This window comes from Amborella trichopoda, chromosome 4, assembly GCF_054954075.1.
Source record: "Amborella trichopoda isolate Santa Cruz 75 chromosome 4, AtrichopodaSantaCruz75HAP2 v2.0, whole genome shotgun sequence".
NCBI classification, from domain to species: domain Eukaryota; kingdom Viridiplantae; phylum Streptophyta; class Magnoliopsida; order Amborellales; family Amborellaceae; genus Amborella; species Amborella trichopoda.
The window spans coordinates 21,113,701-21,138,293 of record NC_142339.1 but is presented as its reverse complement, the minus strand read 5'-3'; the positions used below and the strand labels follow the sequence as shown (position 1 = coordinate 21,138,293).

Below are 24,593 nucleotides of genomic sequence, written 5' to 3'. Positions count from 1 at the left end.
CTTTTTGGTCCATCCTCACCTCAATCCAGGTCAGGACTTGAGAGCGTGACACGGGGTCGATGCTCAGGAGAAACGTCGGGAACAAGGTTAGCGGAACCTATTCCTGATATAGACTCATGAGTGTGGGGATCACGAACCCCTGACTGGGATGAAGGGGTTAAGCAACCCCAAAACCAGTTATGTGTATAGTGAGCAGGAATAAAAAGAAAGGAAGTTAAACAAGAACGATCCAACGATGGGGTAGTGTGTCCCCAGTGGAGTCGCCAAGCTGGTTAGGTGCCTCGATCTCGCCCTCCAGATCTAGATAATTGGGCAGCACGCGTCTCGGGTTTCATGGGAGACCTAGGACATTTTAATATCGCTCTCTCGAGAACCTCGTTATAGAACGAGGAAGGTATTACCAACCGGTGAGAGAGGAATTTAAGGTCATGAGGCGGGACATACCTCACGTGGGTCCGTGACACACTCGGGCTGGCTCGCGTGGGTGCCCTCTTAGATCACGTTGGAAAGCCCCCTGGCCTATGGCCGGTTTGGAATCGCCTCCCCTAACTTGTTTCTTCTTTCCTGCAAACATACACACACACATATTAGAAGTACCTACAAGTTGGGCAAGGTCCCCACCTTGTTACAGGATGGAATGAAAATGAGAAAGATGAATTAAAATAAAATAAATTAGACGATGGAACTAGGATTAACATAGAATGAAGTGAAGTGAAATAAATAAAATGAAGTAAAAGAAAATAAATTAAAATAAATGAGGTGAGAAAAATAAGATAAAATAAATAATGCAAATAAATTAAAGAAGATAAAGATAAATTAAAATAAAATTAGTGGAGTAAATAGAATAAGGTAAATGAATATAGGATAAAAGTGGTAAATGAAATGAAATTAAGTAAAATATAATAAATGAGGTAAATAAAATAAAAAAAATCAAAATAAATAACTAAATAATGAAATGAATGAAGTAAATAAAGTAAGATATGAGCATGAAGTAAATTAAAGAAAAAATAAAATAAAATAAGTGAAATTATATAAAATAAAAATAATAATGGAAATAATGGAAAGCTGATAATGCGAAAGTTGTGGTCATGAGAGACCATGAGAAAGAGGTAAGAGAAGGGTTGTGGTCATGCGAGATCACAAACGAACACAAGAAAGAGATAGAAGAGGGGAAAAATAAGTGAAAACCCAGCCGGCGCTGGGAATGAGAGGAGAGGAGAGAGAAAAGAGGAGGAGAGAGAAAAGAAGAGGAAGAAAGGGGAGAGAGATCGGGATGAGAGAAAAGAAGAGAGAGAAAGAGATAGAGATGAGAGAGAAAGAGATAGAGATGAGAGAGAAAGAGAACGAGATAGAGAGGAGAGAAAAAAGAGGAGGAGAGAGAAAATTGTCTTATCGAAGGGTACCAGCCATTTTCTTCTCTGTCCTCTGTCTCTTTCCAAGACACACTCACGAGCTTAAACAAGGATCTAAATTTTTATTGAATGAACGTCCCCCCTTAACAAAGGTTCTTTACAATGTTTATATAGAATTGGGCTAAAACATGGGTGGATACTCAAAAACTACCTAAATTGAAGATAATTACAATTTAATTGAATTAAAAAAAATTAAAAAATAGGGTGCAAATTGATTGTTTTGCCCTTACCTAACAATGTGTGAAATTTCAGAATAGTCACTACTGCTGCTCGAAAACTTGTGCGATCTTCCATGACTGATCCGGGGTTGTTCTGATGCCCAGTTTGATCAAAAGATGAATATTTTCTTGTAGGGCTCAGCATGACGATCGATTTGGTACCAATTTTGAGCCATGGATCATGTTTCGAACCACGATCTCGTAGACTTGAAATTTGCTTGAATCTTGAAAACTTTGGATCGATCGTGCGCTCATTCCTTGATGTTTTTCTGTGATTTTTTCATTGTAGCACACTAAGCATGTCGTCATGATCATGTGGCAACAAATGGGATGCGATTTGGAGCTCGAACGAAGATTTCGCGAATTTTGAATTTTGGTCGAGATTTCGAAATTTGGCGACCGAAATTTCAGTCACTTCGTCGGTTTCGTGCGTGAAATCTGACCGTTCATCATATACGGGGTTTTGACCAATGATACCATAAACCTTACGCACACAATGGAATTGGTTTTGCGTTGATCCGTTGTGCGAGCGTCGTGATTGGTCCATCAAGCGAGACATATCGCTGCTAAATTTTCTACAACTTCTTCACAGGTCGGCAACTTTTCTCTAGTTTTTCTCCCTGCTCGGACATCATCACGAGACGTACCATATATCAAAACGCTCGTCTCGATGAAACGAACACGCTCACAAAATTTGAGAGTGATCAAACTCGGATTGAGTGAGATATAGGCCCCAAAACTGGCTGCTGGTGGCTGTGAAAACAGCCACCTTTAATGGTGTTTTGTGGAGTGAGGCCACACGGGAATAGTGTGTGGCCCCTCCTATTTCAATGTTTTGGTCATTTCTTTGTTTCAGAGTGTCCGATTAAGCGAAAACTTGGGCCATAGGGGTTTTCGACCGTGCCGGATCCAATGGCAGTGGTCCCATATTGATTTGAGGTATCAAAAATATAGTTCCAGTTGTAGGGTCAGTTTTAGGGTGCTAGACGTCATTTTTTTCCAAAAATTATTTCTTTGTGTTCACTGCCATAGACATATTTGATCGCGATGAAACTTGGCAGGTGGTCTTTTGAAGTACTGATAAAGATCTTGACCAGTTCTAGGCCATTCAAAGATTGTCAGGAATTTCCACTATTTTGTAGGCTTTATTGACATGCTTCCTACTTATTCCGAATCAGGGATCAAGGTGCTGAAAAATATGTTCAAACAGGGCTCCCTCGGGGACTCGGGCTCAATGAACCCCCTCTTGGACAACCGCTTGACTAAGGAGTGCATGTGCGCTTCATGTGCCACAAGCGAATATGTATTTCCAAGTGTGAGTGAACTTTAAATCAATGAAAAGGTGGACTCGAACACTTGCATCACCACAGTTGAGTTCGTGGGATACACTTAGGCTGCTGCCCTCTTCGATCAATGATGAAAGCCCTCCGGTTGTCCAATAACGTGGTTTGAATTTGGACCCCTCTGAATTCAACACCTCACTTAGACCCTCACAAAAAGACTGCTAATGGAATCCCCTTATGATAAACTCCTCTCTGATGCTCTTATATGTTAATGGTTCTAGTTTTGGGATATAGTGGTAGGAGAAATAGGTAAAAAAGAGAAGAAAGAAAAGAATAAGAGTAAGTTGATATGAGCTTGGTTTTAGAGATGGGAAGAAGAAGAAGTAATGGAAGTAAATAGATGACTCAAAAATTGGGCAGCCTCCCAGTGTAACCTCTCCTAAGAGGTATTACCGGAGACTAGGAAAGCACCAGGCTCGAAGCCTTAGTACCCGACGGATTTGAAAACTGGAGTTATAGAACTAAGCTTGTAACTATGTCACTAAACCAAAAAGCCCCCAAAAAGTGATCCAGGGAGCGAAGAGAAGATAGTGAGAGCAAAAGAGATGAAAGTCTTTCATACCTCAAACATTGTATAACTAGGTGGTTAGAGTAGTGCTCTAAAAAAAGCTAGCTCAGGATGACCCCAACCCGAGCAATCGAGCACAAGAGAATTAATATCTTTTACGACTCAACTACACTGTATGAGTTGATGGTTAGAGTAGCAGTCTAAGAGTTGAAACTCTAAGGCACTATCTCAGGAAGACCCCGAATTGAGTGCTCAAGTGTGAAAGAAGCAGCAAGTGAAAGAAGAAAAGAAAGAAATAACAAAATAAAAACAAAATAAAATGAGTAAATAAGAGATGGATATATGGGTTAGGGAGAAAGAGAAGTGTTAAAGTGAGAGAGAAATGGGCTAGAAGGAGGGTTATGGGGAGATGGTCTGCCTTAGGTGCGAGTCCGAGCTCGGTAGGACAAGAGGGAATGAGAGAGGATGAGAGTGTAAGGGAGAGAGAGATGGACCCGCCTTAGGTGCGGGTTCAGGTTATAGGGGTGATGAGAGAGTAAAGGAGATGATAGAGTAGTGAGGGGAGAGATGGACTTGCCTTAGGTGTGGGTACGGGCTCTAGGGGAGATGAGAGAGTAGAAGAGGTGAGAGAGTAGAGAGGGGAGAGATGGAACCTCCTTAGGTATAGGTCTGGGCTCTAGGGGAGATGATAGAGTACAGGATAGAAGAGTGGAGGAGAGTAGAAGAATGATAGAGAAGGAGAGGGAGGGGACTCAAACATGCCCTAGGTCCAAGCAAAGGGAGAGAGAGAGAGAGAGAGAGAGAGAGAGAGAGAAGAGAAATAAAGAAGAGAGAGAGAAAGGAAGAAGAGAGAGAAAGAGAAAAAGAAGAGAGAGAAGATAGAGAAAGAAAAACTAAAAAGAGAAGGGAGCGGACAGAGAGTGAACCTAGAATGGGCTTGATCCTAGGTGCACCTTTATTGGTCCCTTTACATGCACTTGAGAGAGAGGTCTTGGTCTTTATGGGTCAGAACTAGAGTCTAGGGTTTAGGTGTATAGCTTAGGTAGGTTGGGTTGAGGTAAGGTGCATCGGAACTATGGTGTATGGGTTAAGATGATTTGCATGGAAAGTTTAAGCTATATAGGACGATATAGTATATAAGATACTATGATGTATAGAGTAGGGTAGGTTCTAAGAGTGCTAAAGTAGAGTGTACGGTGTATGGAGTAGGATTGGGAGCTAGGAGTTCTACGATGTATGGGAGCTAGAAGTTCTAGGGTGTATGGGAGCTAGTATGTATGGAGGAGAATTGGGAGTTGGGAATCCTAAGAAAATTGAAATTTTGGGGTTCTATGGAGTAAAGGGTTCCTTGGGGTATTTTATCTCTAGGAAATGTTTCTCTCTCCTCTCATCTTGAGTCATGAATTTGGAATCAAAGCAAAAAAACAAGCCTAGGCCCTCAAGCTCTTCTCATTAATTTCCAAAATTCTCAAGAGTTTTCAAGAGTCCTCCAAGAGAGATCACAACAAATTACTTAAGTTCCTAATATAGATCAGCCCCAAACATGAGTGGATTGCTAAAAAACTATTAGAATTGTCAAAAAATACACATTTAATGTATCAAAATATTAATCCCGTTTTTGGAATTAATGACCAAAATACCCCTAAGACTTTTCAACAAATGACAAAACCATCCCTCTGTAAGGGGCCTCTTGCCATTGTTAGGCCTCAAGAGCTTTTTCAGATGTTTACGGTAGCAATTCGAGTGATCAAACGTTGTAGAATCGATGCTTGAACTATTACGCACGTTTTCATACCATTTGATCGCCTTGAAAGGAATTTTTAAGGAAGAACCCAAAGTCCAGCCAAGTTCCATAAACTTGTGATTCTTCGACCACCAATTCGACACAATTCGTGATGTTCCACGAATTCATTTTTTTATCACTAATTAAAGAGGATATTATCACGATCATTTTGTGATAAATTTCATCCATTTTGATATTCGTTTGAGCACGTTCCAATTTTGAGAAGTCGTTGGAAAATGGGATTCCAACGACCAGAAAAGTGTGCCTTCTTCGACTTCAAAATTCGGTATCATCCGAGCTCCAATATTGTACAAATATTATATTAAACTGAACCTCTTCGAAGCACGGTTGCAACAGACCCATACTTGCGACGATCCGACATCGAGATCTTGAGTTATGGCCTCTCAAAGAATGAGAGGTTCTTTTTTTTAAAATCTGAATTTTCATGTTTGGAGCTCATCTTCTCTCTAAGAATTCTCTCGTTTCGGGCCACATCATGATGCGTGTCATATGACAAAACAAGTGTATTGTCGAGATCTAGCTCGTGTCCAAATTTGAGCTTATTTGGACCCAAAATGAACAAGTTATGAGTATTTGAAATTCATCCTAAAATGAGAAAACACAGTTTCTATAAATGGAAACTGGCTCACTAAGGTTGCACCGCAATAGTGTAAAACTCATCCGTTTTTGATAAGTTAGGCCCAAAATGATCCTAGAGGGTCTGATTGAGACAAAATTTGGTAATTAAAAGTTTTTCGATATTCCGGATCTAATGGTGATGGTCTAATACCGTTTTGAGACCCAAAAAAGAGGGCTATAGTTATAGGGTCTATTTTCAGCATGATCAAAACTGGTTTTGCAAACAGAGTTTCGTCCTTATTAACTCACAAGTTGTCAGAATGAGACAAAAATTTATGGTTGTCCTTAGGGTATCCAACACTACCTTCTCATTCAATGTTAAGCTAATTTGACACTTCTTCAGAGGAAACGCAATATTAGGCTTATTGCTACAATGTTCCCGTGGTCTGGTAGCGTCTTGGGCACAGGAGGGACCAGATTACTACTGGCTCTCTCATTATGAGTATCGGGGATACAAGTACTTCAAAAATGATGTATAACACTCTAGTTTACCAAAATTTGAATTCAAATTTTCATTCCTAACTATCCATAACTAACAAACTCAATTGCTATAAAGTACATTTCAAAATCCAGTTTCGTTTGGAATACAAATCCTTTGCTACAATTGTTAGTAAATTTGGAAAGTATATTTTTACTTTTGTGTACCCCTGGGTCACATGTATGAATATTAATCTTGAGTGTCAATATTGTAATACCATTGCCTTTGTGTACACCTGGGTCACATGTGTTATGATTAATCTTGGGTGTTAAGATTGTAATGCTTTTTTGTACCCCATTTTCATATTTGAATGGAAGTTTTTCTTTTACCTCATTTTGGTTGTTCTTTGTCTATTTGTTTGGTTGTGAGTATTGGGCTAGTGTGACATTGTTGCACTAATTGAGAAGCAGATTATTGTGGTGTAGTGGCATTCGTGTGTCTCTACATTGTATCAAAGCTACAAGGGTTGTTGTGATATTGTCTTGACTCCCTTGGTGAAGAAGATCAATTGTCATTTTGAAGATGGATTCAATTGTAAGGTTGAATGCTTTTATTATTGAGTTGAGAAGTCAACTCAAGGCGGTCCTTCTATTTCCCAATTCTTCTTAAAGATCAATAATATTTATTTAGAGATCCCTCGTTGATTTGGAAAAACCAATTTCGGCGGCATGAATGAGCAATGCATCATTCGTGGGTTAAAGAGTGAGTATATTCCCAATGTTACCTCTATTCAAGGGTGGGTTATGCAGCCCTTCTTGGTGGAACTTGAGAATTTCTTTGGTGGCTTGCTAAATGGCCGGATTTTCAATTTCAAAAAATGATGGAGATGATTGCGTATGCTTGGTATCCTTCTAGAAAATCACTTTAAGAGGGAGTGCTAAAATTGTTAAAGTGTATTTTCTAGAAACCATATTAGTTTTTATGTTGTTTTAGTATGGGTGATATAGTGAGGTTGTACTTGTAAAGTTATGTAGTAGGAAGATATGAAACTATTAGGTGGTTAGTAGTTGTTGCAAGTGGATAATTTTTGTAGTAAATATGGTTGTAAAAAACCTCTATTTAAATAGAGGTGTGTGGTGAGAAAGGTTAATATTGGGTGTCAAGATTGTAATGCCTTTGTGTACCCCGGGGTCACATTTTTTAAGTTAATCTTGGGTGTCAATATTGTGTCTTTGTGTACCCTTGGGTCACATGTCTGAAGGTTAATCTTGGGTATCAAGATTGTAATGCCTTTGTGTACCCAAGGGTCACATGTATTATAGTTAATCTTGGGTGTTAAGATTGTAATGCCTTTGTGTATCCCATTTTTCATCTTTGAATGTAAGTTTTTCTTCCACCTCATCTTGGTTATTCTTCTTCTATCTCTTTGGTTGTGAGTCTTGGGCTAGTATGACATTATTACACTAATTGAGAAGCGGATTATTCTGGTGTTGTGGCATTCATCTTTCTCTACAAATCAGGCCTAGTTCTGCACTCTTGAAAGGGGTCTTGTTTATGACAGTGCAATTCACATTTTAGACAAGTCCTATCATCTTTCATGACTGATCAGATTAATGAGGATCAAGATTTAAGAAAATGAAAAGTATGATCTCCCTTTCTCTTCAAGGCGTTTGATGTGAAAGAGCAATGAGAAGGGACCACTTTGTTGTTTGGGAACTTCTGAGATAGAGAAAAGGGAATGGCGATAGAGAGAGAAAGAGAGAGAGCAGACTACCCAAATCTCACCCCTTAAATTAGAGAGGGAGAGAAACCAAACTATCAACTTTGACTTATAGAGAGAGAGAGGAGAAATGATGAATATGACCTAACTCGAGAGGAGAAATGATGAATATGACCTAACTCTTATAGAGAGTAAACAAAACTCAAAAACCACTTGAGAGAGAGAAAGAAATGGCACCCCACTTGAGAGAGAGGCGAGTGAAAGCTTCTACTTATGGGGCTAGAGAGAGAGAGGAAGCAAAAATCAATACCCCACTTGAGAGAGAGCAAGAGAATTGCTTCTTCAATGAAATAGGGCAAGCTTCTTTAATGAAATATGACAAGCTTCTTTTTTGTTCTACTCGTGCTCTCTCTCTCTCTCTCTCTCTCTCTCTCTCTCTCTCTCTCTCTTTGGTTTCTCTGCTGTGTACACTGCGTGCTCTGTCTTTCTTTATCGCTGGTTTCTCTGCTCTACGTGCTCTCTCTCTCCTCCAAGAAGCCCACTTTCCCTCTTTTACCGGTGCGTGCTCTCTCTCTCTCTTGTTTGCTCTGTGTGCTCTCTCTCTCTTTCAAGAGCCGTCTCTCCCTCTTTTACCAGTTATTTTGAAAGGTTAGCAGTTGAGCTCGTGATCCTTATTTTATGACATTTTGAGTCAACAAATCTCAGCCACCTATTTTAAATTAATAGTTAAAAAAGAGGGGGTGGGTGGGGGCGGGGGGGGGGGGGGGGGGGAGGGGAGATAATTCTTCTATGTTGTAGGGGAAGCATAGAAAGCTTTCCTGTGAGAATATCAAAGGCTTTTTAGTTAATGTGATATAAAATAAATGATAGTGACCCATTGTGCAAATCATGTTTTAGGCCTCAGTCGCTCTTAAAACAAATGAATCATCATCTCTCTATTAAGTGTAAGACCAATTGCAGCTATCCTAAAGATTGGGATGCGCCCAACTCCTCTCTCTTTGAACCTAAAGGAGGTAGAGAGAGAGGTCCCACCGCCTAACATGGGTTATATGAATACAATTGGGGGAAAAGAAGAATTATATCTTTCTTTGATTATGTCTGTAAGGGATATAAAATCTATCTATTTATCTATATTTGTTTCCGAATCTCAAACCTATCCAATTGGAAGTGGGATGAAGATATAGGAAATTTAATGGGAGAATCTACACATGATAACCATGTCAACCTACAAAAAATTTCTCTCTCCTCAATCTCATTCTTATCTCTCACTCATACGTATCCTAAAATCTCATGCCTATATCCTAAAATCTCTAAAGGTGGAAACATTGTATTGTCTAGCTTTCTAAATTATTTTGTAACTAGGAAGATCGTCTAAAGAATGATTCTCTCTCTCACACATAAATCTTCTCACCATTCTTCCTTCTATCTCTCACACCATCTCTCTCATGTACATCTTCTCTCAGTACTTATTGTGTTTTTTAAAGTCACTTGCCCTAAATCTTCATCTACATATAGGATCACCTTTAATATTGTGACATGTGTCCACCCTTTGTGACTTATTAATGGAGCAATTATAGAATGTGGGGTGAGGTTTGTATAAGGTCACTTCTTTATATTGCAGAAGTAAGGCACACACCTCAAATTTGCTTGAGATGTCGTTCCAAAGTCTTGAGACCTTAAGATGGCTTGAAATTCTTTTTCACCCTTAGTTATAAAATTTAAAAATGGCACATATAGAGCATATCAAATAATGATTGAAAATCTTGAAAATAGACAGTCTAGATAAATTATTACAAGCACTAGTTTTTGGATTTAGAACGTGTTTTCTTCACGTCATACATCTTGAGGTTGAGTCGATCAATTGGAGGGTTCTCTAACATCGGAATACACTCTTCTAGGATTTTTGATCAACCTTATAAATACTTTTTACCATGTAATATATCTAAATATGTGTGAGGTTTGTATAAGGTGCCTACCTTAGATGCACCTCTAAATTTTGTCAGAATATGCAGTTCCGGTGTCAAAAATCTTATGATAGCATGAAAATCTATGTCTAATCCTAATTATGAAATTTAAATTTAAAAAATGATGCATATCGAAGAGTTCTATAAGCACTTGAAAATCTTGAAAATAGACACTCTTGAAAACTTGTAGTAAGATGCACTATTTTTAAGAATTTGAAATTCTTTTCTTCCCTTTTTGTCCATACATTTCAAGATCAAGATGACCAGTTGGAAGGTTTTCGAACTTCGAAACACTCCTTTCTACTGGATTTTTGAGTGGCACCTTGCTTCTTAATATTAGTTGCAACTTTGTTTAGAATTTTCTCCTATAAATATATATATATAGTTGACAATATTAATCTTTAGGAAAAGCATACAAAGAGACTATTTATTTTTGAAAATATGTTGATATAAGGTTGCAACCTTAAAATGCAGAGTTAAAGATGAACCTCAAAAATCCATTGGAAAATGTTGTCTTAATGTTGAAAAGCCCTCTCATTGAACCTCTTGAGATCGAGATGTATGAATATGAAAAAGATTTTGAGTCTCAAAAACAATGCATCTTGCAACACATTATCTAGACCGTCCATTTTCAATATTTTCATATGTTTATAGATCTACTTGATTTTAACAATTTTTGGGGTTTAGAAGTTTACAATTAGATATAAAAATAAATTTTCAGATAATCCTAAGATTGCAACGTTATAGAAACCACACCTTTTATTTTTAGTACAAGGAGGTTACAATTATTTTTATACATTATATTTCAAATTGGATGGTTGTCAATGTCATTGATTTAACTCAAAGTTAAAAGATATATAAATTTTTGGATTTTGTGACATAACCCAAGTCTTTCCATTTGACATCCAATGGCTAGTAGCAATTGTGACCGAGAAAGATAAATAGTCTCATAGTATACAACCCCTGATCATTATTGTTTTCAGTATTTTTGTTACTTCATATAATCGATTGGGGTGGTCCGGATCGTGCACCGGAGGGCCATGCTGGACCACGTGACCTGATTCCTGGTTTTAAAACTTCGGTTATGCTTTTAATTTACTTAGCCCAAAACAAGAAAAGAAAAGGTTCTGGTTTTAATTTGTGAATTTTGGGGTTACGGGATTTTGCTTTCTATTCACGAGCCTTTACATCAGTACTAAAATTCAATACGAACCTAATAACCCGATGCCAATCTAGGGGTTGAAAACGATTTCCCTCAATTTAAGATTTGGCGGTAGCAATCTTTCCCTTGGAGAGAGAGGTCCATCTCAGAAACAAAGTGGCAATGGAAGCTCTGCGAAAGCTGGAAGATATTCAAAGGATACTGTCCTTCATGGACGCTCAGGGCTTCTCCTCAGGGGACCCCTCTTCTGATCGTTTCCTCGCTGATTTCCTGCTTTTCATGGTAAATGCCATCTCCTTCCTTCTTAACAGAAATCCTTTTTGGTGAATTCATTTTGCCTTGTCCTGGTTTAAGGTGGGGGCTTTTGGCAACTATGGTTTAGTGGCTGCCTCATGGTGCTTTTTATGCTTTCTGACATACTGTAATATGTTAATGGGGTATCTCATAATTCTCATTACATAACACATTTTGGGGTTCATAACAGTGAGAATAGACAAAGATTAATGGACAACGATTGGTTATACTCTAGGGTTTTTTTTAGCAAGGGAGTCAACAATAGAATTGCCTTCAATGTAGATATGCTGATTATATAATAATATGGCCCTCGTAGAATTATATGTGATGCATACCAATTCATCGTTACGATAGATGGCGTTTTAATTCCGATTAAGCATGTGTCATAGCGTTGTAATGTGTTTGTTAGTGATTAATGGCTTCATAGCCTCTAGTCTTAACTTCACGGGTGCAACAATGTTCTGTGGCTTTTTCCTGATCACCAAGGAGAAATCTCCAATGTATGACTTTCGGAGACAGCCTGCCATGCAATGTTGCCTACAAGTTTGAGAGGTAGTGGAAGGGTAAGGTGTGGGCTTCACCGATGAAAGAATTCTGGATCTTAAGGGCTTAATAATGTCTAGGCACGAACAATGCAGATGAAGAAAAATCTGGGAATTATATTCATGTAAAAGAATTGGTGGCAGAAGATGCCAATAACTGGAGGTGCTGGGCACTCAAAGAGCTTCTCTGGAACTTGTCATGGCCTGAGTATCCTAGTAGGGACTAGTATGGGAAGCATTGTGAGGCTTTAACGTTTGAGCAACATGTTGAACACGATTTGAATTTTTGAATTTACATCTTCTGATCTTCCTATTCAAGGGCTAATGAAACACACAATTTAGTTTCAAGTTGTGAGAGTGCAGCAGGGAAAAGGCTCTGAAAGGGATGAAGGGCTAATGTGATGCACATTTTTTTTGTTTTTTGGGTAGATCAGTGGGGAATACCCGCCCCTACCCGTTTTTATAATTAATTAGCAATTTTCAAATGTGTCAGTGGGAATGGAAACCTAGACCGGTAGCTGAGGCTCAAATGGTGCTACCACCACGACCTCAATCCCAGTCCCTAATGTGAAGCACAATTGGGAGATTCCTTTGACGTAGTAAGATCAATGGAATTTAATTGTCTGTTGAGAGTTTTGAATGGATGTGCCCCTAGAGCAGTGCTAACTTGACGTTTCTCTTCTTCTATTTTTTACATGGGTCAACATTGCATAACACTTGTTTCACACATCTGTACATTTTAGGAATGTCATTGTCGCCTTTTCTTTAGATACAAATCTCTTCCCAAATCATTTTCCTTTGGTTTTGTTTTTGGAAATTGTGTGGTGACACACTCCTATTACGAAGGAAAAAGTAAAAACTAAAGAGGGTGAAGGCTTGCATCTCCAATCCTTGTAAATGAGGAAAATGAAAATAGGAATAGGGGCTCCCAATACTTTGCCAATTGAAATGTGAAAATATGACAGAAAAAGAGGATGGCCCACTGTCCCCTGTACATCCTGAAGAGAGAAAAGGAAACAGAAGGAAAGAGAAACAGGGGGCCCTGCCCCCTTCAAACTTCTTTTAATGTCGTGGGAATCACCATAATGGGCGTAGACGCCCTTTGTAAAAGGAAATAGCAGGAAAGAGAAACAGGAGGGGGCCTGGCCGCCTTCAAACTTCTTTTAATGACGTGGGAGGCTCCATAATGGGCCTGGACCCCGTTTAGCTTTCTAGATGTTTCTGTTTAAATTAGCATTCCTGAATTTATAAGTAACAATACTGTGTATCTTTTACAATTGCCATTTGTATACATACTGTATTTTGTAATTGTATAGTCTACTAAACATAATGTAATAATAATTTAAATTTGGAGTAAAGTACATTTCATTTTTATGAGTAATATAAACATTTTGAAATTTAGTATTTTGAGTTGATTTTTGGACTTCTCATTCTGTCGGATGCACGAAACATGGTGGCCATTGAAAACTTGATGCAACATGGCAGTGGAACCGGGTGTCGATAGAAGACAATTTTTTATTTTGGAATGCATGCATGCATGCATGTATTCAAATAAGATAGGTTCTGGTTTCAACTTTTGTTATACAGAATTTCATTCTTTGTTATACAGATGCATGGTTTATATATATATATATATATATATATATATATATATATATATATATATATATATATATATATATATATCGTTCTATGTGTGTGTCTGTTCCCAAAAAATAAGAAAATAAAAAAGAGATACATCTATATAGCACAAAAGTGAGCATACATATAATAAATAGAAGATATTCATCCAGCTCTCTTTTTATCTTTCCCATCTGAAGCCTATTCCAGTCTACCATTGCCCCTACCTCAACCATCTAATTCCAATATAAACTCTACAAGGAGAAAGCATGCACTTCTATACACACACACACACATGTGCACGCACGCACACACATGCACGCACACACACTTGGTTCAGTTTCTGCTCCGCTGTCTGATATCATAATGGTATTGGTTATTGGTTTGCATAGTTGCATGTACATTTGTATGTACAGCATTAAGAATGGGCAGCTATTTAAAGCATTGATTGGCTATGTTTTCTCTTTACAACCTATGAAGGACATTCCTGATTGTTTTAGATGGGATGTTGATCTTTCAAAGGTCCAACCCTGCTGTGATCTCAGCTTGGAGAAGAAATGTAAACTAATATCTGGGAAGCTGCCGAAGGTCTGCTCATTTTCTGGTTTAGTCACCACACACAAATGAATTCAGATGTTCATTTTGATTGTAAGTGCAATTCTATGTGCAGGTAACTTCCGCATTTCTTGAGAAAGCACTGACTTCGATCACTGGGAAGGGTATGTTTATCTTGTAATGGTTAATGACTGATAGGATTGCACTGAACATTTATGTAATTTTTATCAATCATTTAGTGAACTTGTAAGCGGTTGTTGAAATATATCAAATTTCAAAGTATAGAATATACTAAGTGCTATTGTTTCCTCTCGATTTTTATATTCGACTGCATTACCACTTTCCCAGTGTGGCACAGTTTGATTTTGAGCTAATACGTCATGTAGAAATCTGGGATTGGTGGAACTTTTTGCATTAGACCATATTAGAAACTATTGTGACTCCTCGTTCAGCAGACGAATGCTGTTGAGCTTACTAAGAGAAATTCTTTTACTGGTGCTATTAGTGCTTCCAATTAGCAGGGTATTAGAACCTTAAACTTCATGGCGGGGGCTAAGTGCTCCATACCCTAGACTTCTTCCTGCTTATTGTATGTGTAGGTAATCTGATTAGATGCATTCTATTTGGATTTGGCATAGTTATTCTTTGCATTGCTTTTTGCAATAGTTACTTATTTCATTGATTTTAACATTAGGCCTAGAAGGGTTCCAAGGTGTAGTGTGATGTTTTCTTATACTAGACTATACTACTGGATGTTGACGATTCTATGGTCTTTCTTGCTACATGTGATTTATGACTTCCAACAATTTTCTTTCATTCAATGTGCATATTTTAGCCAACATATTACATCTGCTATGTACAGGTGATAGATTTTCTGATATCTATTGCACAGTTAGCACATGGTTTCTTGTTCTGATGATAATCATATCATTTCACTGTTGCATTTTGTAGTTCTATACTTTTCCTGTACTTCACATATAGTGGCAGTCCTCTCATTAGTACTTCTAGTTATACTGTGAATGCCATAATCTGTGTTTGCTCATGGTTGCTCTTGGCTTTCTGTTGGTTTTAGCCTTGTTGCATGTGAACAAGATTAAGACTTTATCATTTTTAGAATTTCTTCATACTCATCTTTCTTGGGGTGGACCATTAAAGGGGATGGAGGGGTTGATTGTGGATGGGCACTACTTATATCTCTTCTATTATTGAAAGTTACTCATTGCTTTTAATGCAGATAATGAGGAACAACTTATGGCGGTTCCCACCCAAGAAGGTCTTAGTGAACAGATGGTTTCTTGCCATATATTTCAAGAACCAAATTCTGTGATTGGATTTGATGCGATGTTACGAGCAAATTCTACCCTTGAGGATTTTGTCAGTCTGCAAACCTTTTTCCTTTTATAGCTAGACTGACAGCGGTATTGTTGCTTTAATGCATGACTTCACATTATATTTTCTGTTATATATTGATCGTACATTATTTATTGTTGGATGCACAATGTTATCCTAAAGTTAATTCTTATTATATTTTATATTAGTTGTGCATTAGCCACAATGATGTATATATTATTATTCTATCTTTATTTTTTTTGGTGATAGAAGTCATTTCTGTAATCGTTGTACTGCCCCCTGCCGTCTTTCGTAATCCATTGAATATGCAAACTATGAGGGAGACTTGTTAACTTGATTACACATTTAGGAAGTTCTTCCCTCATGGGTCAGAGGTTCAATGTTCTCATCTTTCCCTTATTCTTCTTCCATACATAATTGCTATTTCCAATGACATAATTGGTAACATTTTTTACATTTGGTTTGAGTTTTATATTTTATTAATAATTATAGTGAGTTTTATATTTTATTAATAGTTATAGTTGAATTTTAATTAGTTATTTTGGGTTTCTATATTTTTATGAAGGGAAAAGTTTATATAGAGCCGAGGCTCTAAACAATTAAATTTGAGCCTGCCTCAAAAATTTCATTAGAAGAAGTTGTTTTGATCCCCAAATATCTTCAAATTGATCATCTCGACATCAAGATGCATGGACATGAGAAAAAAATGGATTTCAAGTTTTGGAAAAAGTGTATTTTGTAACACATTTTTGGACAGTCAATTTCATGATTTTCAAGTTTTCATAGATCTGTCGATCTACACTATTTTTTGAAGTTTTAAACTTTATAAATAAATATGAAAATATATTTTAAGGGTATCACAAAGATTTCCAATATTGAAACCACATTTCTCTATTTTGATTGTTTAGAGCCTAGGCTCTGTACAAAGCGCTCCTTTTTATGAATACTCTTAGTTTTAGATATTTTCGTTTCCTTTTCCTTTTCCTAATTGGACTCTTCATTTTTGTTTATTTAAGTTTCCTTTGGTAATAAGATAATTTAGTTTCCTAATGGTGTGGTGACCTTCTATAGTTTATGCATGATTATTAAATGTGGTTGCATCGAGGCAATGCTGCCTTCTGCTGCATCGCCACAGCCTGCCTAACTGGGCATACGTGATGTGCCCGCCCTGTTGGCACATCAGCCATGTCAAGCCAAGCCTATGCGGCCATGTGATTTGGGCATGGTTAGAAATTTAGTCCACAAGAAGGGATGAAATGGTATTTCCCCTAGTTTTTTTCGATAAAACTTGTAAAATTTGCTTGGAACTTCTTGAGTTGATTTCATTCTCACATTGGGATGAATTTTTGGGCTCAGACTACTGGCCAAGAGCAATGTGGGTTTGATGCGGCCACATAATGCATTAGGCGGTTGTATTTAATATGGCATTATGCCATGTTATCTATCCTTACCCTAGTCCTCTAGTCCCAAATTTAAGCATAAACCGAAACCAAATCATATTTCCTTAATCCCTAGCCTTAACCTAACATCCCTCTGCCCCCAAGTTCTTATCATACTTTTGTAGGAGCCAATTCTTTGGTCCTACATTAGTTATATGGTGTAAGCCTCCTATTAATATTTTTTTTTCTAGTTGTGTTGGAATTTTTATTAGAGGCTTGCAAGGAAACCATCCTTTCCAGTCAACTGCATTGCTTAGTTTATACCTATTGAAAGGATATTTCTGTGTGCATATCATTCTTTTACACTTTGGTGCAAACAATGAAAATATAAAACTTCAAATCAGTGTGCCCAATAGTAACTGCCCAATAGTAACTGCCTTTGCAAAATGCTTCTCTAAGGCAGCGGAAATGTCCCTGAGCTCCTCTAGGTTGGACAAATAAAAAATAAAGGATTCAGCATCTGGATTTCTCAATTTCTGTGCGAATAAACATTTGAAATATCCTCAATTCCTCCAACCTTGGGGATCCTTTGAGTGGAATGATGTTCTTTAGAACTGTGGAAAGCTTTGTGCACTTATTGGATCTCATAACTTCCCCACCAATCCATGTGAAGGTTGTCAGAAAAACCTTAGTGGAATTTTCATTGAAGCCACTTGAAACCTTGGGATGGTGTATAGAACCAAGTCCTAGTTACAAGACTTAAAAATTTCACTTAGAATGGACTTTAAAAACTCAAACTACAATTCAATTACAAGACATACACATGCATGAATTTCAATTACAACCACTTACACATGAATTACAGCCACATAATGGAGATTCCATACCAGTTTGGGGACACTATGCATGTGCATAGTGCTATGCATGGGGATGTGCCGCATATGCCGGGGCATCCCTACAAAGCGCATATGGCATAGCACATGATGCAGCCGCAGTTTAGAACAATGATCCATACACTTCAAAATCCCAGGCTTACAACTCCATTTAGGTCCCTTAACAAAACTCCAACCAAACTACACAAGGAGATGGACTATATTGCTATAAAATTCAGTACTGTACAAATACTATGCAAAATTATACATCAATTCCAAATTACATGTACTCCAAATTACATGACATCAATTCCAAATTACATGTAGCTTAAAAGCTTTCCATAGAAGGACTACTCGGATGGTACCAAGATCATGGCCAATTTCACATCATCTTATGGGAAGCTTTTAAGCTACACTTTGTGGCATTTTTCAACAAAGGAGAGGCTCACGAAATGTGATGAAAATTGTAGGAAAATTTTGGCATAGTTTCCCCTTAAGATTTCACCAAATTAGCGTATTTAGCAGATGAATTAATTGATTGATTTTGATCCAAAAGTTGCAGAGAAATCAATCAATAAATTCTCAAGAACATCAGATTCTTTCTAAAATGCGATCAAAGAACTAGGAATCAAAGGTTCATACTCTAGGATCAATTTGAGTATTTCATGAAATAAGTAGGTAAGAGTCTATGATACCTTGTTGTAAATGAGGAGTTACATCCATGAAAGATTCCATAGGTTTATGGCTTATGAAGGATTCTCCAAAATCCAGTCATCTTGGAGCTAGGTTTTCACCCCAACCTTGGGATGAAGCTTTGATGGACAGCTTACCTTCTTACCTTCTTACACTGGACAGCTTACCTTCTTACACTGGACAGCTTACCTTCTTACACTGGACAGCTTACCTTCTTACTTTAAAGAACTCACTCACTGCATGAAAGAGAGAGCCTAAAGGGTGCGTGGCACTCTATATAGCAATTGAGTGTTTAGGGTGATCAAGGATTGTATTTATAGGCTTGTGTAGTAATGCTTCTAAATGAGTTAATCTAGGGCAGTGACACAAGTCATCCATGGCATGAGTGATCCTATCCACTCATTACTCATGATGTCATTTTGATGAGTGGATGAGATTCAACACCATTTTCCTCCTAATCAAATCCTAAACGCACTCCAAATTTCTCATCATTTAACTTAAACATACATTCACATCAATTCAACGTGTTTCTATAATTACCCATGCTATCTCAATTAAATAGAATGAGAAAGGCTATGTAGGGGCATGCCCCTCATGGAATTGTGAATTCCTTCCAAAAACAATTAGAATTTGAGATTTCTCTCCAAATCCAAGTCATGAAGGTGTGCATGTACAACCTATCACATGATGCCACTTAGGGTAGTTGGTTATGCGCTTAATTCCAAAAGGACTTAGGATTTCAATGATAATATCAAACCCTATTTCCCTTCTAAAAGATCAGCCCATGTGCCATTTTTAACACTTGCCCAAATTCAATTTCAAATTTCCTCAAAATTCTCGTAAAACATAATTTATTTTAACAAATCACAGAATTACAAATTAGTCCCGATAGGGGGTTGACGTGTGGGACCTAGGTCATGTTAGGGCCACATGGTGATGATGTGGGCCAAATGGGTTTCATGTGTGGGACCTAGGTCTGTGTACTTATCTGTCATTTCTTGAAAACAATTTCAAAATTTCATCTTTAGCTTCAGAAAAATTCATAAAAATTCTTAAAATTTCTCCAACTCATTCTCTATGAATTTTCTTCAATTTGGCATCATATCATAATTACTGGGAACAGAAGTGACAAAAACTTCGCAATTGCAAGCAGTAGCATGGAGTGAGGTAGGCTCGAAGCTCTGTGGATGGGGGAATGAGGTCCGTACATGGTCAGGTATAGGATCGAGATCCTTGACTTTCAGGGAGCGCATTCATATTTTCATAGGAGCGAATTTCTTGCAGAATTGGATCACGTTCCGTTGAGATCAGGATCGAGGTTCCCAAAGTTCAGTTATTCATTGTACTGTAATTTGCGAGTGAATTCCATTGAACAATATGTCTAACTTTTTCCAAATACAGAAACCCCAGTGTCAATATAAACAGGAATCTTAGCATTGAAATTCTTTTTGATATTTTGTTATTTTTAGCATATCGTTTCCATACAATGATAGTTTAGGACGTTGTGCAACACCTTCCAACTTCACTCAAAGAGAAACTGGTATCCAAAATTTTTGTATTTAGGTGATAATGTGCCATTGCTAGGTCATATGACACATCTTTTTCTTCTCGATTTGTTCTTGGAGCTGTTAAAAAATAGTTCGTCAAACACCTTGATAAAAACAATTGTTTTTAATAAAGAATGGAGGGTGATAAAAACAATTACTTGTGCAAGAATCACTATAAAAAATTACTCATGCGGGCTCATTACAATAATTGCACAACTACTGACATTAGTCTGCCTACATACACAGGTCCTTATTTTTGCCACCAATCGGTTGGATTGGACGACTCCCGCTTGAATATCAATTGATGATTACATTTAGGAACACTGCAATGGATTGTTTTTGAAAAGGAAATATAACGATGGTTAAGTCCTCCTTTGCATAACAAAAAAAAAGGGAATGACATTTCCATATATAATTCCCAATACCTCTCCTCCGTTAAAGATTGCCACGGGATCAATGACATATATAGGAGAGACCTCACATTTCCAATCATACATGTTACTCCATCACCCATAAGGCCACCCATGAGTGGCTCGATTTGGTTGACAAACACCAAAGCGATAGAAGTCCTTCGGGGGTGAACATGACCCAATGAACTAGCACCAAGGTAGTTAAGCGTATTGATCGCGAACTCACTCCTCAATAGAACCAAAATGCGACTAATTTTAATATCTCCTTTCAACTTTTTCCTTCTCTCTCCTTGCCTTCTCTTATTGCCCTTCTTTGAAACTAGACACGTCATGATTCACAAGGTGTGTGAAGTTGTGAACTGTAAAATATATAAAAAATCATGGCATTCAAAAAGTTTGTACGTTTTATATGAACCAAAAAATGTGCCGGTGAAACTTGCTCCGAAATTTGAGGATAATCGATTCCAAGTTGGTTCAATTGTGGTTCCTCTTATTCATGGAACCATGATTTTTGGCATAGCGATTTAGATCCCTTTAACATGGAATCTGGTTTCTGATATCTTAGGTCGAGATCCCATGTATGAAGGAATCCCCTAAATCGAGATCCCGTGTCCTGGATTGTTGGATCAAGCTTCTGGAGCAGGAGGGACCCCTCCTTAGAAGACCAAGATAACCATGCATCATATACAAATATCAATGAAAGAAATTAGGATCCTATGGAGATGAATAGGGTAACAAAGTACTCCCCTTAGCTAGACTTAGAATCCAATGGAAGTTCTCAGAATGACCGAACAAGCCCATGCCCATAGTTTGTACCAGGGGCCCATGCTTTGCTCATCAAAGTCTATCCAATATATGATTCTAGACTCTCAGGTTATAGTAAATTACAGCTGCACCCTTGAAGACATGCATTCTTGTGGATGCAGGGGTCCGCTTTTGGCAAATGTGCATTTCTCTTCCATTATAAAAGAGCGGCTTCCCATTTATGACTGTGTATGCTCATGCCATGGGAAGGTTCGAGGTTTGGGATTTTGGGCTTATGTCATAGAAAATCCTAACCTTCTCATATAGTGCCCATTTTCACAATTACTTGAGCTCTTATCATAAAAATTATGGGTTTCTCAATGTCTTGGCCATCACCTTGTCATGAGGCACAAAACAATCCTACCCTGACTAGAGGTAACCCTCAACCATCCCCATACAATGCTTCTCATATGCAAGCCTCATGACAGGGTTTTGTGACTCTTGGTCCCAGTTCACCATGATCCTAGAGACACATGGCTCTCACTCACTCTCGCTGTAAACAAGAGCTATAAAATACTGGGGTCTAGGCCTTGAAAGGTCATAACTCCAACATGGGCTACATTTTGAACCATAGCACTGTGGTGAAAACAATTTCTACATTTCGTTATGTAGTGGGTGGGTCCAACCACTATGAGTTTGCAAATCTAGCAGATTTGAGGCAACTCTTCTTGAGCATCCTTGAGATGACCCTTAAGTTCGGTCCGTAATTTTGGCTTCAATAAAGGGGCTCAAAAGAGGACTTTTGACAGGTTAAGACTCAGACGAGGAGTCCTTTTCTTAGAAGCTTGGTTACTTTGGTAATGGATTGTTCGTAGTCCTCTAGTAATTTTTGTCATCATTTTCTTTTCTTTGTAAGTGCATGGTTTGAATGTGGGACAATGAATCAATGTACCTAGACTCGGTTGAGTTACTAGGGCGAGGCTGAGTAGCCCCAAGTTACAGGTAAGCCCATGAAGAACTTACATGGGTGTAAACTACTCGGGTAAGTACTTCATGTACTTGCCCGAGATTATGCAAACTTAGCCGAGTATTGTTGGGCTCGGTCGAGGTTTTCCATTTCGTGCAAAAAGAAGCATCAAACAATCAAGAAATTGGGGTTCTTGCTGGTTTTTCTTTCCCAGAAAAACGAGTTGCCTTTAATCGATTTTTGTCCTCTATATTCAGTCATTTTGACTGATTCTTGATTTGTTTTGCAGGTTTTTGAATTAGGTACAAAAGCCCTAATCAGATGGAGCTTATAAATTGTCATTTTGATTCAATTAGGAGCTTCAAACCATTAGAGTCCATGCGGTTTTTTGTTCCCAGAAAAACCAGTCTGCCTTTTGATGATTTCATCCTCTATAGTCAATCATTTCAACTGATTCTTAGATTTGTTTAGATGGTTTTTGAATTAGCAGCAAAATCCCTGATTATTTGGAACTTATAAATTGTCCTTTCGATTCAATAAGGAGCTTCAAATGATCATAGTTCATGCGGGTTTTTGTTCCTCGAAAAACCAGTCCGCTTTTAATAGATTTCATCCTCTATAGTCAGCCATTCTGACTGATTCTTGATTTGTTTTGAAGGGTTTTGAATTAGATGCAAAGGCTAGTTGGAGCTTATAACTTGTGATTTTGATTCAATAAGGAGCTTCAAGTGATCAGGGTTCATGGCATGTGAAGACACCACTTTTCTGAAAAGACAAATTTCTATTAATTTGAATTTCAAAGAATGAATATTATTACATACTCTAATTTCGAAAATACTTTAATTAAGAAGTTTGAAAATATTGTAATTTATAGTATTACTAATTTTATTTAAGTAATTATAATAAATTTTTACTTTTGAGTTAGTACCATATATTAAATCTGTAATATATATTGATTATTAATAAGTCAAATATTTCATGGAAAAGTTTGACAAAGTTTTACGTTGGTTGCCTACTTAACACAATCCACTTCCTTTACCCTGGCATGTGTGGGCAAGTTGGAGATGTGCAACTGGAGTTTTATGTTGTCGCTGCATACCAATGAAGTTAAAGGGGAAGTTTTATTATACAGCTGTGAGACTAACTTTGCTTTATGGGGCAGAATGTTGGGTAGTCAAGAAACAACATACCCATATGATGAGTGTAGCTAAGATGAGGATGTTGAGATGGATGAGTGGCATGACAAGAAGGGATGGAATTTAGAATAAATACATTATGAAGAACTTAGGTGTGGCTTCAATAGGTGATAAGATGAGAGAAAGTAGATTTAGTTGGGCTGACCATATGCAGCGCAGACCCAGTGCAACACTTGTTAGGGGTTGCGAGTTGGTGCAAGTGGAAGACTAAAAAAGGGTAAGGGGTAGGCCCAAAAAGACATGATTGGAAGTAGTGAGAAAATATATGGTGGCTTATGGCCTTACTGAGGCTATGACCCTTGTACAACCTAACCATTATCTCTCTTGTGCATGCAAAGGGACCCGCGCCTAAACCATAAGTCAAATATTTTTTATTTGTTTGTGAGGAACAAGGTGACACTGGAGAGGGAGGTCCAATGGTGATTGGACCTGGAAGGAGTATTTGACATATCTTTCGTACTTTATGATTCACCATAAAATTGTTGATTTTATAGTATATAAATAATATCATTTCCAATTTTTATCTATAAAAGGTGTAAATGGCTAGCATTTATGGTTGTTGATTTCAAACTAAGGAAATTTTTTAAGGGGGTTCAAAATGAATTAGTGAAATCAGTAAGGGATTACTCGAATTAATGTTTCTTTTAGGAGTTCAAAAATGGTTTTCCCAAATTAAGGTGCTTTTATTGAATAAGAAAAAATATTAAAATTAGTAAGATATTTTCTATAAAAAGTTACTAAAATTAGTAATATATGTACATATCTAATTAATCATATTTAATTAGTTTGAAGGGGTACATAATGTACATATCTAATTAATTATATTTAATTAGTTTGAAGGGGTACATAAAAAAAAAGGGTGTATGGAATCTCAAAACCTCTTCCCCCAATAACCCAATTTAATCTTTTTTACTCCATTTGATATAATATGTGTACATATCAATTAATTTGAAACGGTGATAAAAAAAAGTTGCCAATGAGGGGCATGGAACCCCCGACCTTAGTCATCGTCCAAGATTGTATATACACACACCTTTTTTAAAACGACTCCTAAAAGTATTTGACACTCAGAATACTAGATCCCCAAACCTTTTGTTCCTCACGCATGGCGACTTACCATTCTGACACTTTAGGCTATTTAATTATGATTACTAAATATTATCGATATAAGATTTTTTTTATCGTTTATGTCTTTTTTTTTTTTTCTTTTTATCTTTTTAATTTTAAATTGTACAAGCCCCTGCAAAGAAGCGAGTA

General features: G+C 37.5%; 1 protein-coding gene across 50 annotated transcripts in view; it reads left to right on the top strand.

The window, feature by feature from the left end:
- The first annotated feature begins 10,974 nt into the window (after positions 1-10,974).
- LOC18423397 (ATP synthase subunit B) overlaps positions 10,975-24,593 on the top strand; it is a 45,974-nt gene continuing 32,355 nt past the window's right edge. For 18 of the 50 annotated variants that reach the window (XR_016053371.1, XR_016053373.1, XR_016053372.1 and 15 more), the window contains exons 1-4: positions 10,975-11,449; positions 14,146-14,211; positions 14,294-14,342; positions 15,413-15,552. Coding sequence is in view for 34 of the 50 variants with exons in the window: in XM_088863865.1 (XP_088719991.1) it covers positions 11,330-11,449; positions 14,146-14,211; positions 14,294-14,342; positions 15,413-15,552 (375 nt within the window). In the remaining 16 variants the exon portion in view is untranslated. Of the gene's footprint in view, positions 11,450-14,103; positions 14,212-14,293; positions 14,343-15,412; positions 15,597-24,593 lie in introns of all 50 variants that reach the window. The other 32 variants (XR_016053370.1, XR_016053365.1, XR_016053367.1 and 29 more) reach the window with 12 other exon arrangements.